General features: G+C 47.3%; 1 protein-coding gene across 5 annotated transcripts in view; it reads right to left on the bottom strand.

Annotated features, from left to right (window-relative positions):
* CPEB1 (cytoplasmic polyadenylation element binding protein 1) overlaps positions 1 to 14,468 on the bottom strand; it is a 78,680-nt gene that overhangs the window by 42,256 nt on the left and 21,956 nt on the right. For all 5 annotated transcript variants that reach the window (XM_084640551.1, XM_084640552.1, XM_084640555.1 and 2 more), the window contains exon 3: positions 6,565 to 6,753. In XM_084640551.1, coding sequence (XP_084496677.1) covers positions 6,565 to 6,753 — 189 coding nt within the window. The remainder of the gene's footprint in view (positions 1 to 6,564; positions 6,754 to 14,468) is intronic.

The following is a 14,468-nucleotide window of genomic DNA, read 5'->3' as shown; positions in this document are numbered from 1 at the left end:
GAGTGCACTAGAAGGCTCTGAAGTTTTACACTTATTTTTGAACGCAGTTTTTTTGGTACATAATTCTACATTTGTAATTTCAACTTTCATGATAAAGATTTGCACTACAGTATTTTTATTAGGTGATTTTTTTTTTACAGTGCAAATACTTGTAATCAAAAATCAGAAAATTAAGACTAGAAGAGACTTCAGGAGGTCATCTAGTCCATGCCCCTGCTCAAAGGAGGGCCAACACCAACTAAATCATCCCACCAAAATATAAAGTGAGCATGGTACACTTTGTATTTGAAAATGGAAAATATCCAAAGATATTTAAATAAATGGTATCCTATTGTTTAAGTGTGATTAACTGAGATTAATTTTTAATTGCTTGACAGCCCTAGTTTAAATACTTCAAGTTACACAGAATTCAACATTTACACTAGTTTAAACTGCAAGTGACCCATGCCCCACAATGCAGAGGAAGGCAAAAACCCTCAGGGTCTCTGCCAATCTGACTGGGTGGAAAGCTCTTTTCTGACCCCATACGTGGCGATCAGTTAGACCCGAGCATGTGGGCAAGACCCACCAGGCAGACACTTGAGTAAGAATTCCCTGTAGTGACTCAGCCCTCCCCATCTAGCGTCCCATCTCCAGCCAAGTCTGACTGGCAAGGAGACCCAGCCAACTGCAGCACAGAGGGGAAGCCCAGTTGTGGGAGTGGCAAACCCTGATGGGAGAGAAGATGTGTCTAGAGACTGGGAATGAGAGTGAGAGCTATAGAGGGGCTTCCAAAAGGGGACATTAATGGAACAGGCCGTTTCTTCTCTGAAGAGACAGGACAGGTGTATATAAGCAAGCGTTTGGGAAGGTAGTAGGGCACTCCTCTTTACTGGGGACAGCTAAGGAAACAAAGCAATATGTCTGAAATGGATAAAAGGATACAGTCAACCTATGGAATGCACTGTCATGAGAAGATTAAAATAATCAGCTATATGGATAACATCTAGTTATATAAGATAGACTGAAAGACAGACCCTGTGATACAGGGCATACGCAAGCACTGCCAGAGTTTAAGAATGTTTCTCCATGGACTAGTCACTGTCCATATGGAGTCACATGTACTTTAGAGCTAGAGAGCTGATACTAGTCTGATCCAGTATGTCAATATTGGCATTCATACTCATGCCAGGTACGAAGTTAACAGTATACAGGCTTCATACCTGCCAGCGAGAGCAGAGAGACTGAACATGTATTAAACATCCCATCAGAGCCTTGCAGCCCAACTGGGATCCCACAGGACCTGCTGCCATAATAGCAGGAGAGGATAAAATGTACTGTTACAGGTAGGATTACACTGGGAAAAAACCACCAGACTGCAGAAATTTGAGGGAAAACACTAAGTCTCAGTTTTTCAAACTGAATTTCAATGTAAAGCACATTTCTCTTTAAGAAAAATAAAGGTTTTAATACTTAAATTTAGGACAGGGATGGAGATTTGATGTCTATTATGACAAGAGTTAAATATTTTTACATAGTTTAATCAAGATTTATTTTATTTTTAGTGGTAAAAATTGTGTCTGAATTCCATTATATATTAGCCAACTGTGGTTCTTGTGTTTCAAGTAGTGGGGGAAGCTGTCTTGCAGAATCTAAGGTTTGTGTGGGTGGAATCAGGATTTAAAAGGTAGTCTCTTGCAGGGCTCTACCTCACATATCCTTGTGCACTACTGTCATCAATTATGCAGGCATACAAACTAAACCAGCACTTTCATCTCTTTCCTCCACTGTCCTGATAGTGTCCCTTTACCCTTCCCCAAGGAGAAACTGGTAACCTGGATGCTATGAACACTGCATATTTACAGTTATTAAATTGGGAAGGGAATACTGCATTACATGGGACACTTAGCTGGAAGCAGCCAAGGCCAGCATTTATTTCCTGCAGCTTCCCTTTCTTGGGACACGAGAACAGGTTTCTGGGACTTGAGTCAATATTCCTAGTCTGACAGACAGTTTTAGTGGCAGCAGTAGGTTTAGTGTTCTTCTCCTGCCACAAGACAGCAATTAAATCCTATAGCCAATAGATGCAGCAATTTTGAACTGCATCAGCTGCTACCTCTAGCAGAGGCTCCCCAAGCAAGACAGCAGCTTCAGGAGCAGAGGATGCTCCTTGGCAGAGGGACAAAGTTTCTTCCACCCTCTCACAGGTGGATTGTCTCCTCTACAATGCAGTAGAATCAGCAGGAAAATGCACTGCAAGCCCCATGTCCTGGGACTGCGCAGTTTCCCAGCCCCTGGGGAGGCATGAAGCAGCAGTCTGATTGCAAGAGAAAACTCCTCAGTGTTGCAAAACAAAAGCAGCATTTTTGCCTAGTTGTGTCCAGCATAATGGGGCCCTGACCCTGACTGGGGCCCTGTACACAACTACAATATCAAGCGTATTTGTACACCAGTTCCACAGGCGGCACAAGGTGACACCAGTATAATTTCCCTATTACCAGACATTCCTTTTCAGGCTCAGGTACAGCCAGCACCTGGCAATGGCTGTATGCAGATTTAAGAAAAGTCTGCCACAGATTAGAGTACCTGAATTCCAGCTCATCAATGCTCAAGCACTGACACTGCAGGAAACCAAATCAGCATCAATTTTAGACTGATTGTTAACTTTTTGTACTTCCATCCTCCTGGCCAGCTCCCTGTGGATTTATACAGCTGAGTCACTGCTAGAACCATCCCAACTGCTGTTCGCTGGCAACACCTGCCCCTCCCAGCCAGGCTCTAGAGACAGACAACCCAATGCTGAGCCCAGTGCATCTGCAGTCAGGATTTCCTGATTCTGATCATCCCTGGCTCAGTGCTGAAATGCCAGCTACAGCACCAATGAGGGACTGGGGGCAGCCAGCTGGGAAACAATACCTGCATCACTGTAGTGCCAGAGATTACTGACAGGCACTAGACTGTTCACATGCTGTTCTCTGCCTTTGCTACACAAGGCATGGTTGGGCAATACCAGCTGACCATACCTGCTGGCCCCTCTGAAGGCTAGTGAAGGTCTCAAGTGGGGAAACACCCCCTATGCCCACCCCTCTCACAAACAGAAGAGAAGCCACTTCACACGGCGCTTCCCAAAGCATTCCAGACCCAGTCTGAATCCCCCCAGCCCTACCTCCTGCAAAGCTTTTCAAGGCAACTCCCTGGTCCTAGGGAGGGAGGGAGGGACGAGACTCTGCAGACGTGGGAGGTGCAGATGAACAATGGAACAGCTGCACGCTAATACCAGCATTTCACTTCTTGAGCCAAGCATATGCCATACCCACAGCAAGATAAGCCATGGTTGCCCATTCAAGTGCCACTTCTCCTGCTTCTCCATTCAGTCTCCCATTTCCCTCTGCTTGGTGCAGGATGCACAGCAGTTAGACTATGAGAACATAGCCAGCACATTCCACTGGGGTGGAGAGACTATAGTGACTGAAATGGCACTGCCAACAAATGGCTCCGGGTATATGAATATGGGTAGATTGCAAGTTTGCACATGGGCCAGTCTATGCTCTGTCAAAACCAACTCCCTTTTTCTATATTGTGGGGCTTCTACCCCTCTAATAGATAGTGACTGGGTGGCAGGAGGAATGCAAGCCTTTGAGGCTTTAATTCTGTGTGCTCACCCTCAAACAGGGTATTTCACCACTGCAAGGTACTCAGCCCTTGCATCCAGGAGGCCTGCATTCCTGAGCATTTTAGTATCACAAGTACTTAGTACTTTCCTGCCATCAGTTCCACTGATCTTTGCAATCCTATTAGTGAGGAACTCAGAAATATATGTGATGCACTACAGAGCTGTGGGTAGTTCAGTACCTTATTTGTGAAGGATGTGTTCTACAGACACCAAAATAATTAAGTGATCAGGAAGGTCACTGGAGTACCCCAGACTAGTTTCCAGTTGAATTTTCTATGGATTCAGAGGCTATTTTAAGCTGCAAAATCTGAATTCATATGAAGTTTATAGTGGAGTTGTGATCTGTGTTGCATAAATATCCATTTTTACTTGCTGCTTCCTCAACATGCAATTCACAGTTAAGCCTTCCACAGAGCAATGTACCATTTCATCCCACTGAATAGCAGAGAGCTGCCATACAAGTAACAGTAGCTAGTGAGAATGGAGGCTTTGTCAAAACAGCCAGGCAGGATGTTGGCTGAGAAAACATCTGAGACGGCTATAGCTGATCATGTGGGGCTCAGAGCAGCAGCAGCAAGAGGCTGTCACACAAAACTGCTTTGCACTGCCATTGTGCATCATGTCTTACACATTATGGCTGTAACAACACTAGGAAGTACTGTCAGACCTGGATGTTGTTGGCTTGGTTACAACTGCAAGGGTGCTGAGAGCCATTTAACGAAACTATAAACCCTGTATCTGATGGAAACCACTTCAATCCAATGGGTACAGCAGCACCCTCAGTTCCAGCACCTATGTACAACTATGCTGTTCACAGGGCCTTAGTTAAGCTTCCATAATCCAGATTCAGTACCCAGTTGCCTATCAGACACCTCCCAAAATGATGTATGCTATTAATTATCCAAGGCTGCTGCTCCATTCAGCTCTGATCAAGAACTCAGATTTCCCCCACCACCATTTTGGAGGACCGAGAGATGGAAAGTCAGCCATCAGCTCTCTATTCCCAGCTTCACTGGAAAGGGCAAGACAGACAAGACATAAGCAAAGGTAGGACAAGATCAGGCACAACTGCTGCCTGGAAAGTACTATCCCTTGTTTGGTGCTATATGGAGCATTTACAGGTGACCAGGGGAAGCCAGATGGATTTTTTTGGATTTGCACAGGACAGGAATCCAAGCCTACTGGAGTGCCAATGGCTCCTAGGAAAACCCTCAACAGGAACTTCTTTCCAGGGGTCTGTGCATACACCTGTTTAATACTCATTGCTCCCTCCCCTACAGTGGCATATTGCTTCTGCGACGGTCACCTGACAAGTCCCACCCCCAGCCATGGGAGGAAGCCGCAGTGATGCACTTGCACCTCCAGGAGGCCTGCTCTGGGTAACATGCAGATCAGTTTTGCAGTATCTGAAGTGACATTTGGTGCTGCCCCTGGCAGACTGACCCACTGCTACAACCAAGTGACAGGTGTTAGTGGGAAGGAAGACATGCTCCTACCAATTGTGAGCTTTGGCATGACGCTTGTGAGCAGAACAGCCTGCAACACTTTACATCCTGCTCAGGGAAGGTAGCAGTGGTCACTTACACTCCTCCAGAACTACCCCAGAATGGCCACCCACGTGAAGAGTGCAAGACACTGCAACCCACATTCCTATCAGCACCTGCAACATGCCTGGGGCCTTCTAGGTCACCCCCATCAATGCACAAAGATGCACTAGCCTTTTAACAAAGCAGCAGGTTGCTTCTATAAAAAGGAGGAGTTTCTGTAGCAACCAGGCTGAACTTGTGCAAACTCTGCTGAAGCAGGAGATATTTCCATGGACTGATACATTCACTGAAGTAACACCATCTGTGAGATTGTTCTTTCTAGATCTTTATTATAAGGACCTGAAAGATGAGTCCCCACTCCCCTCTTGCTCCCTACTTGACTACACCACAAGGATGCCACTAAATCCTGGTCTAGAAAACTGAGGGGTACAGCATTACTCTTCAGTTTCTATAGATACCAGGCTTTAGAACAGTGCTCAGATCTAGAACACTCCATACTGCTGATGCTGAGCTAGACCCAGCTGAAAGCCAGGGTGAACAGCATTTGGAAGGGCAAAACAAGAAGCCAATACTTTGCTGCCATGCCCTCACTCTGCTATTGGGGAGAGACTAACTTACAGACCAAGTGCCATTCTCCATTTTCAAACTAAAACAAAGCAGCATGTTCTGGGGAGAGTCCCTCCTAGCCCTTTTACAGAGCTGGGAACCTTCTGGTTGAGTTTGGTACTTGGAGCTCAGTCTGCACCCCTACCACACCCCATTTGCAGAGTGTGGGCAGCAGACCCCGTGAGTGCAAGAGCCTAAGCTTGTGTGCTACAGCAGCATTTGCTGCCAGGCAGGGGGTCCTTCTGCAAGCATGCAGCCCCCTCCCTGTATAGAGACAGCTTTCTGCCGGCACAACCTATTTTGCCCAGGTAGCAATTTGCCAGTCGATTTATCTGGAGTGGAGTGAGTTTAACGCCACTTCCACACTGCAGTGTAGGTGTTTAACTCAATCTTCAAATACATCCTAACCTACTTGGAAGGAAGGTATGAGCAGTTTTTAATAAAGCCTCTTGCCCATCAGCACATTAATCCCTCCCCAGACATCACAGGATCCAGAGAAGCCTGGGTATTTGTAAGTTAAGTTTCCTGTTTTTCCAGCCAAGACTGGAATAGTTGCAGAACACTAAGAACCAAAACCTCCCCTTATTCTGTCCCCCTGAACTCACCACCCCATTACACTCAGAGCATTTATAAGGCTAAGAGAATCCCTCAACCAGTCAATCTGCTCCTGTAACAGCCACTTTTCTGGGCAATAGCTTCACATTTTAAAAAAGCAAATAATCAACAACTGTTGCTGTGTGCCAGCAGAAAGCAACTCACCAGACTGTGTGCTGGTCTGTGCTGCAGTATCCGAGTCCTGGGTGCTCCATGGTCTGTCCCACCCAGTCAGGTTGAGAGACTGCAGGCCAAGGCACAGGTCGTTTGTGTCCGGGAGCCCACGGGGAGACTCTTGAGCAGAGTTGGGGAAAAGCATCCTGCTTGCCACTGCTCCTTCAGAGTCTTGGAAGTCTGCTCAGGTGGAACAAACACAAGCTGAAGAGTTCAGGAATTTTTAGGAGGAGTTTTCCAAAGCTTCAAGCCAGATCCTGCCCTATGATGAAGCCACTGAGACTAACAACTTCATCCCAAAGGGAAGACTACCATTTGTCCAGGAACCAGCCCCCTCCCTCCTCTGCCCCCCCTCCACCTTCCTATCCTGTCTGCATTACTGACTGGGCCAGCATGTGATCAGGCTGCTGATGCTTACTGTGCTAACAGTGACGTCACTCAGGCATGCAACATAACCGCATCATTTATTACAAAATAAAGGTAGAGGAGAGATTCCCCTGAAAGACGAGACAGCATGCAGAAAGGAAAAGGCACAGCTACAGTACATCAAGGGAGGCAGCCAGCACAAATAAGCCGTGAGCTACAGCACAGTGGAAAAGAGGATCGAGACAGCAATCCTCAGCAGCGGCAACAGCTCTGACCCACTAGTTTAGTGCTATCCAGCTCTCCTGTCCCTGCCCCTCCCCCTCCACCCACAAACCCAAAAACACTTTAGTCCTGGACAGGCTCCAGACCCGATTCAGCCACCCAACGCAAAGCTTCACAATTCTGCTAGCATAATCTATTTGCTTCAACTTGGCCATTGAGCCTCCCTGACTCTGCATTGTTTACTATTCAATAATATGGATAACCTTCAAAAAAATCCTCAGCAATAGGAAGAGAAGTGCATTATATTGCAGACCAGTCTGAGCCTACATGTCACACTAGGAAAAACTTGGCCGGGCAGAGCAGAATTCCCAGTTCACATTTAGACAGGAATTTTCATGGCTCACTGACCTTCTATCCCTCCCCACCCCACTGCCCCCCCATGGGGGGTGGGTGTCCTCCAGCCAGAGCTATTAAAGATGCTGGATTCCTGCCTTAGTTTAGGTGTCTGTGCCAGCATGCTAGAGAGAAAGGCAGACAGTTTAGAACAAGAATGCCAGTTTGATGCAGGATCTGGGGGCTGATTAAGCCACAAGATGCTCAGCTACCTTACCCAAAACCTGAGTCACTCAGGGCATTTGTAAGCCAGCTCCCAAGCAGAAGGACAGTCTCCTCCATGCTGTCCCCATACCCCCCACCATTGCATGGCATGCAATGAACACCCCACCCCCTCACTCTTCAGCAGGGTGCTGCAGTGACTCCTGCTTGCCACATTTGTCACATGTAATTATAGCTACCCCAGGCATCACTACCAGTCTGGAACTCAGCTCTGTGACCTCCCTTCTGGCCCCACAGCAGAATCCCAAGTGATTTACTGGTCTACATGCCTAGCACAGCTCCAGATGCTGACACCAGTCATCAAATACCTTAAGGCAGAACCAGGTTTGTGCTACAGCAGAAGATGGACCCTACCTAACCCTCAGATTGGGAACCCCAAAGTTTCCTAACACATACAGTATGATGATCCCTGGGAAGTCTGGGACCTGCAGGTCAGAGAGAATAGGACATGGTAATGCTGCAGCCACACCTGCTGGCAGCCAGCACTCTGTCCCCACCACCCTCATGACTAAGGCCTACACACACTGTACACTTTTTAAAAAAACTGATTGTCAGACTAGTACAGCCTTTAGTGTAGACACAATGGTGTAAAGGTGCTTATTACTGGCAGGGCTAGTAGCCCTGCCTATAATGGGAAGTTTGGTGCAACCTTAATGAGGCCATTCTCAGTTATCTGTAACTTTGCCAAATTGTAACCATTTGGGCTGAAAGTTTTGTGCCATGTGTCAGCCTCCACAGAAATTTCCCCAAAGATCAGCCTAAGCATTCATCTGTTTCCAAGAGTGAGGTTAGGAAAAAAAGCAGAACTTTACCATGGAAAAAACAGAAGATTTCTTTGAAATGCTCTAGCATCCCCATGCTTTGGAGCAGGGACCTGGAATTTGGCAAAAGGCACATCCCTGATCCAAAGTCTGCTGTAGATCCATCCATATGACAAACCTTTCAAAACTGTTTGCACATGCTGAGAAGAGGCTTCAGGGATTTGATAAACAAGATTCCATCCTGCACATGCTCCAGTCTCAGCCCCTAGTGCTGACCAAGCACATGGCACTGGCCAGGGGTGAAGGCTCTCCCTGTAATGGCTGCTCTGGGCCAGGGCAGGGCTGGCCACTGGAACAGAGAGCAAGAAGCCCCTCTGTTACCCTCAGCTGACATCCAGGCAGTCATTTGATTCAAGGCAGGGGGAACGGAGATCAGATGGGGGAGACTGGGACAAGGAGCCAGGGGAATTGGGGCCAGATTAGATGAGAAAACTGAGGGAGACTAGGAGTTAGTGGGGATGGTAATGTGGGGTGGGCAGGGACTGGGAACAGAGGTAGGGCACATGGAAGGACTAGGAACTGGCTGGGCAAGGAGACTAGGAGTGGGGTAGTTTGGAGCAGTGAGACCAGCTTACTGGGCAAGCAGACTGGGATTGAAAGCCTGATAAGTGGCAACTAAGTGGGAAGAATAGGGCTAGGACTAAACTGGGGTGGGGAAAAAAACTTGTACCAGTAAAAGGGGTATGGGCACAAAGGGGTCAACTGGAGGCAATGGGCAGAAGAGCACATTTCCCCCCCAAGGACCTGGAATGGAACCAAAGTTCCCAAGTCTCAGCATTCCTCTGCTGCCAGCAAATACCTGGCAAGGTGACCCTTCCACCTCTAGTGCTGCTCCATGCAGAGGATAGTACTATTGCTGTCAGTTACTCTGTTCCCTCAACTGGCAGAGGTCTGTATATGGATCCAAAGGTTCCAACCCAGCTTGGGACCCATAGGGTGTCAATAAGACAAAATTTGAGTTTTTAAACAATTAACTGAATCCAGTCCAGGTCACAAAAGCTATCTATCTGAGAACACTGACAAGTCAAGCACTCAGGAGTTCAGAAATGCCAGAATTCAGGTGCAGCCTTAATTCATGTATGTATTACAACAGTCTCATCACATTAGACCATTTTCAACAGGACCCTGCCTCATTCACTGCATGGAGTCCAGCTGCTGTGGGGACAGGTCAGGGCTGTTAGTGAAGGTGCCTGTAGGATCCCTGCCTCATTAGTCAAGGAAGTTGGAGGTGAGTAGTGAGTGAGGCAGGTGATTGCAGAAAGGAGGGTGTGACAGGGCATGCATGCCCCACACTGGGATTGCAGGGGTTAACCCCTCACTATGGGCTGAGGAAGCCATGCCCTCATGGACCTACTGGGCATGCTCAGAGAGCAAACCCAGTATAAGAGGGAGCAGCCTGGCTCAGTCTGGGCAGACCACTGTAGGGGAACGTGGTGTGCTGCTGGCCCCTCTGAAGGGCTGTGAGCACCCTACAATGTGGAGGCCAGCCAGCTGACAGCAACCCTCAACCCCCAGGCACTGGACAAAACTGAGGGAGAAGGAACTGAGGGAACTAGGAAGCCATGAGATGCAGAGAAGTGGGCAGGAAATAACCCAGAGAGTTAATAGACAACAGGAGGCTAGCTTGGTGTGTTTCGGCCAGATCCCTGCCACCAAGAGGGCCCTGGGTTGGGACCTGGTGGAGAGGGTGGGCCTGGGTCCCCCATCCTGGCCACTGCCCCCTGAGGTGGCAGCCCATCCTGACAGTGAGACTGGCTACACAGCCCCAAGGGTGTGCAGGCACAGCCATGGGCCTGACCTGTGACAGAGGGTCTCATGATTAAGGCAGTTAAATGCTCCTGAGGAATTCAATTCTATCCCTGCCTCATCCACAGAATTCCTATGTAAAGCTGGGCATGTCACTTAAAACTTCACAGGGGGGGTCACAAAGTGTTCCTCATTTTCTGGGTGCCCAATTTAAAACCTTTGGTTTGATTTACACATGTGCTGACCACTCTTGGCTGGCAAATGAATTCAAATGGGAGCTGTGCTGTGAACATAATTAAGTGCTATATAATGCTAAGGATTCTGAAACAAAATCAGGTTGTAAGGGGTCTCAAATTGGGCACCCTGGATCAGTAGGTACTTCTGACCTTAACTTGGGCAATAGGGATCCCACCACTCAACTCACAGGAACATTTGTGAAGCTTCATACTGAGATGAGAACCACAGAAGAGCCCACGAGGAAATAATTCTGTCTTTAGAGCAGGGTTTGACTAGCATGCAGTATGAGGCCTAGGATTATGCTGAACAGTGAGAACGAAGTACATAGCTACTCCTTCCCCGAGCACTATCCGTTCTGTGCACTGACTGAAACGTGACCTGTGACTGTGCTGAGGACTATCATGAGGCATATGCATAAGGGGACTGAGCTGAAGTTGCAGAGGCAAACTGGCATGTCCTAACTTTTGAGTACTTGCCTTTGCAAGCTGCATGATCTTCATGTAGTTTTTGCACGCAATACTGGTACAACGTATTCCCCTTCCTGCACAGGCCTAAGCGACACCAAAGATAAACACTTATGTTCTACCTATAGCCACACTAGGGTATGGAACTACTTTAGCTCTAGTAGTATAGCTGGAGGTGCAACTTGTTTCAGATGGGGCCTGAGTCTTTAAACTTAGTCATGATGCTGCACTAAAGACACTTTCCCCAGGCAATTCAGTTAGTTCCCACAGCAACCATAACTCAGCTCATGATCATGCAACATTTCTACATAGGCTGTTTATGGGAGTGCCATAGCCCAAGTCTGTGGGAACCATCTTTCTACTGATGACTTGCACTTTAAAAACCACTACAGTGACTAACTTGTCCTGACCTCCAGGTTTAATAGAAGGAAAGAGGGCAATATGCATTAGAACAGTGAACCACCTTTCCAGAATACTGTACCCCTTTCAGGAGTCTGATTTGTCTTGTGTGCCCCCAAGTTTCACTTAAACTACTTGCTTACAAAAGTCAGACAAAAATACAGACGTGTCACAGCGCACTATTACTGAAAGGCTTACTATCTCATTTACCATATTTATATTCCAATTGACTTTATACTGAAAAGTACAATTATAAACAAGTCACTGTCTGTATGAAATTTTAGTTTGTACTGACTTTGCTGGTGCTTTTTATGTAGCCTATTGTAAAACTAGGCAACTATCTAGATGAGTTGATGTACCTACTGGAAGACCTCTGCATACCCCAGGCTGAGAACCACAACATTAGAGAGCACATTCAAGTCAGACTCTGCACACTAGTTCATGTCATACTGGCCCAAACTAAACACCCTACAGACCACAAGACATTTTCAGCAGAAAGGCTGCCAGTAATTAACATTTCCAATGGCATCTTAAGGTGACCTGCAAAGGAAGGAATGAGTTCATGTCCTCCTTGCTATAATGAGAAAGGCCTGAGACACTCCAAATTTATTTTTAAGCCTGGCAATTCAGGTCATCTACAGCTTTCCTGCATCCATTCACTATGGGTGAATAGACAATTAGCATGACACAAACATGCTTTACTTTTAAGAGGGTCCCAGCTTTGCAGAAGATAGGTACAGGTCATCCAGGAAGATGCTAGATAATACAATTTCCAGAATCTGCTTGAGAACACTACCTCCCTAGCTTTCCAGTATGCAGCCTTCTAGTAAGATTTAGGTAAGACCTAATGTAAGAGACCTTTTTTTGTTCCTTGAAGTTGTACAAATCTGTCTCCACCTGCACCCACCAGTTACTCAGATCAGTTAGACAAACCCTAGCTGCTGCCTCCACACTCAGCGCAGTCTCGCAAAGTGCACTCCTGCATCCCTGCAAAGTTTAGCTTTCAAGCCAAGTGACCCCATAAAGCACAGAAGTCAAGTGAACATTCAAATTCAAAGGTACAGGATGCATCTTTAGCTAACCCCCCATTACAAGGCCCCTCATTTCACAGAAGGTAAGACGTTTCAGGGTCTTTGTAAGACCCTGTGGTTTAGATCCATGTTGGTCCTTAGATGCCACATTGCAATGCCCAATACCCTGCCACCTAGCAAAATCCACAGCCTCAAGTTTGGCTTTAGGCTCCCTAGACACTGCATGAGCGCACTTGCACCTAAGAACAGAGCTCACAGAAGCCAGCAAGCTGAGTGCAGAGCAACCTAAGCTAGCCAATAGGAAATGGGGGTGGCCTAACCCAACACTTCAGAGGAAGTCAGGTGCCTTCAGGTTTGTGCCACTGTAGTGCTTCACTGTAGACAGGACTTGTGTTACCAGGAGTAAGTCTCCTGCTGACACAGGTAATCCATCTCCCCAATTTTCCAGTGATGACCAGGCCTAGGACTGGGCATCTCCCTCTGCTCTGGTTCAGCCATGCATTCTACTAGAGAGAATAAGTCAGACCCAGGTCCAAGCCCCTGCTCCCCATCAGGCTGAGGAGGAAAGTGAACCAGGCCTCACATCCTGACTGAGTGCTCTAGCCACTGGGTTAAGAATTATCAGAGCCACCTCATTGGATGGCAGTGTTTTTAGAGAGGCATGCCTTCAGGAGACCTACACCCACTTCACAACTAAGTACCAGGACTGAGGGGGCTGTGTGCATGTCCAGCAGCAGTTTAGATGCCAGGGGACTAAGCATCTGCAGGGTTTGATGGCAGCTGGGCAGGGGTTTTGAGTATCTGAATTTTGGACCCAGGCACTTAAATCCCTTTGTGGCTCTAGCTCTGAACAAATGTTTCTTTACCTCCTCATGGTTGGCATTAGGTGGAAGATTTTAGGCCACTGAATGAGAATTCACTTGCTAAAGGGTTTCTGCCCATAATGAAACTGAACTGGAGTTAAGGCCGTTAGTGTCTAAGGTCTTTGAGAATTCACATTTACCACACTAAGGGCTTGTCTACACAATTAGTTCGTGGCAAGCTGCAGCATGAATCCATCCTGCACTAGCCAGCCACTGCATGGACCCTCTTGACACATTAACAGCTCATTAACTCACTTTAAATCAAGTCCTCACTGAAATGGGATTAAGTCAAAGCACATTAACAAATGCAGCAGGGTCCTCATGGACAGCCTGTAGCAGGCTAGTGTGGGGTGGATTCACACCCCAGTTTCCCCATGAACTGTAGACAAGCCCTTAAAGAACATGGAATCTTTGAGATCTATTGTTCGTAGATAGTGGGTCTTTCTGCCCACTGCAGCCAGGGAACAGGCAAGAAACCCTGAAGGCTTTCAGTTAAGTGTTGCTTTTCCCATAATCTGAGGGTATGTCATGTCTACACAGAAAAAACCCCACAGCTGGTCAGTGCAGCTCTGGCTGTGGGGCTGCTTCATTGCTTGTAGATGTCCAGGCTTGGGCTGGAGCCCTGGCTCTGGGACCCTTTGGGGGTAGGAGTCCCTTGGCCTTGAAGTCTACACAGCAATGAAATAGCCCTGCAGCCCAAGCCTGAGTCGGCTGGCAAAGGGCAGCCATGGGGTTCTCTTTACTGGGTAGACATACTCTGAGTAGTGCCAAAACTTGACATTTAATGGTGTATTAACTGCTTCAGAGCCAGTGGGGGAGTATACCTTGTTTGTGATTAACTCTGAAAGGCCAATGATTAATGACAATTTCAAGAACCACAGAGGGGAAAGGCATTCTTTGTTCCTGGCCTCTGCAGCAGGAGGAAGTATGAGTTAGACTCCACAGGACATACTTGCCTAGATCATACACAAATCCATTTCACTGACAGAGTTAGAACTCCCTACTACAGCACTGGTCAGGAAACCACTGCAGGAGAACCTAAAGTCTGCACCAGCAAGAGGAGCAATTCCAGCTAACACAGCTGCTGCAAGAGCACTACACAATCCAAACATACTAGAAGGCTAACATTAC

The sequence above is a fragment of the Lepidochelys olivacea genome (assembly GCF_965140295.1).
Source record: "Lepidochelys olivacea isolate rLepOli2 genome assembly, chromosome: 10".
Taxonomy (NCBI): domain Eukaryota; kingdom Metazoa; phylum Chordata; order Testudines; family Cheloniidae; genus Lepidochelys; species Lepidochelys olivacea.
The sequence above is the reverse complement of the archived record's forward strand: the minus strand, read 5'-3'. Positions and strand labels throughout refer to the sequence as shown.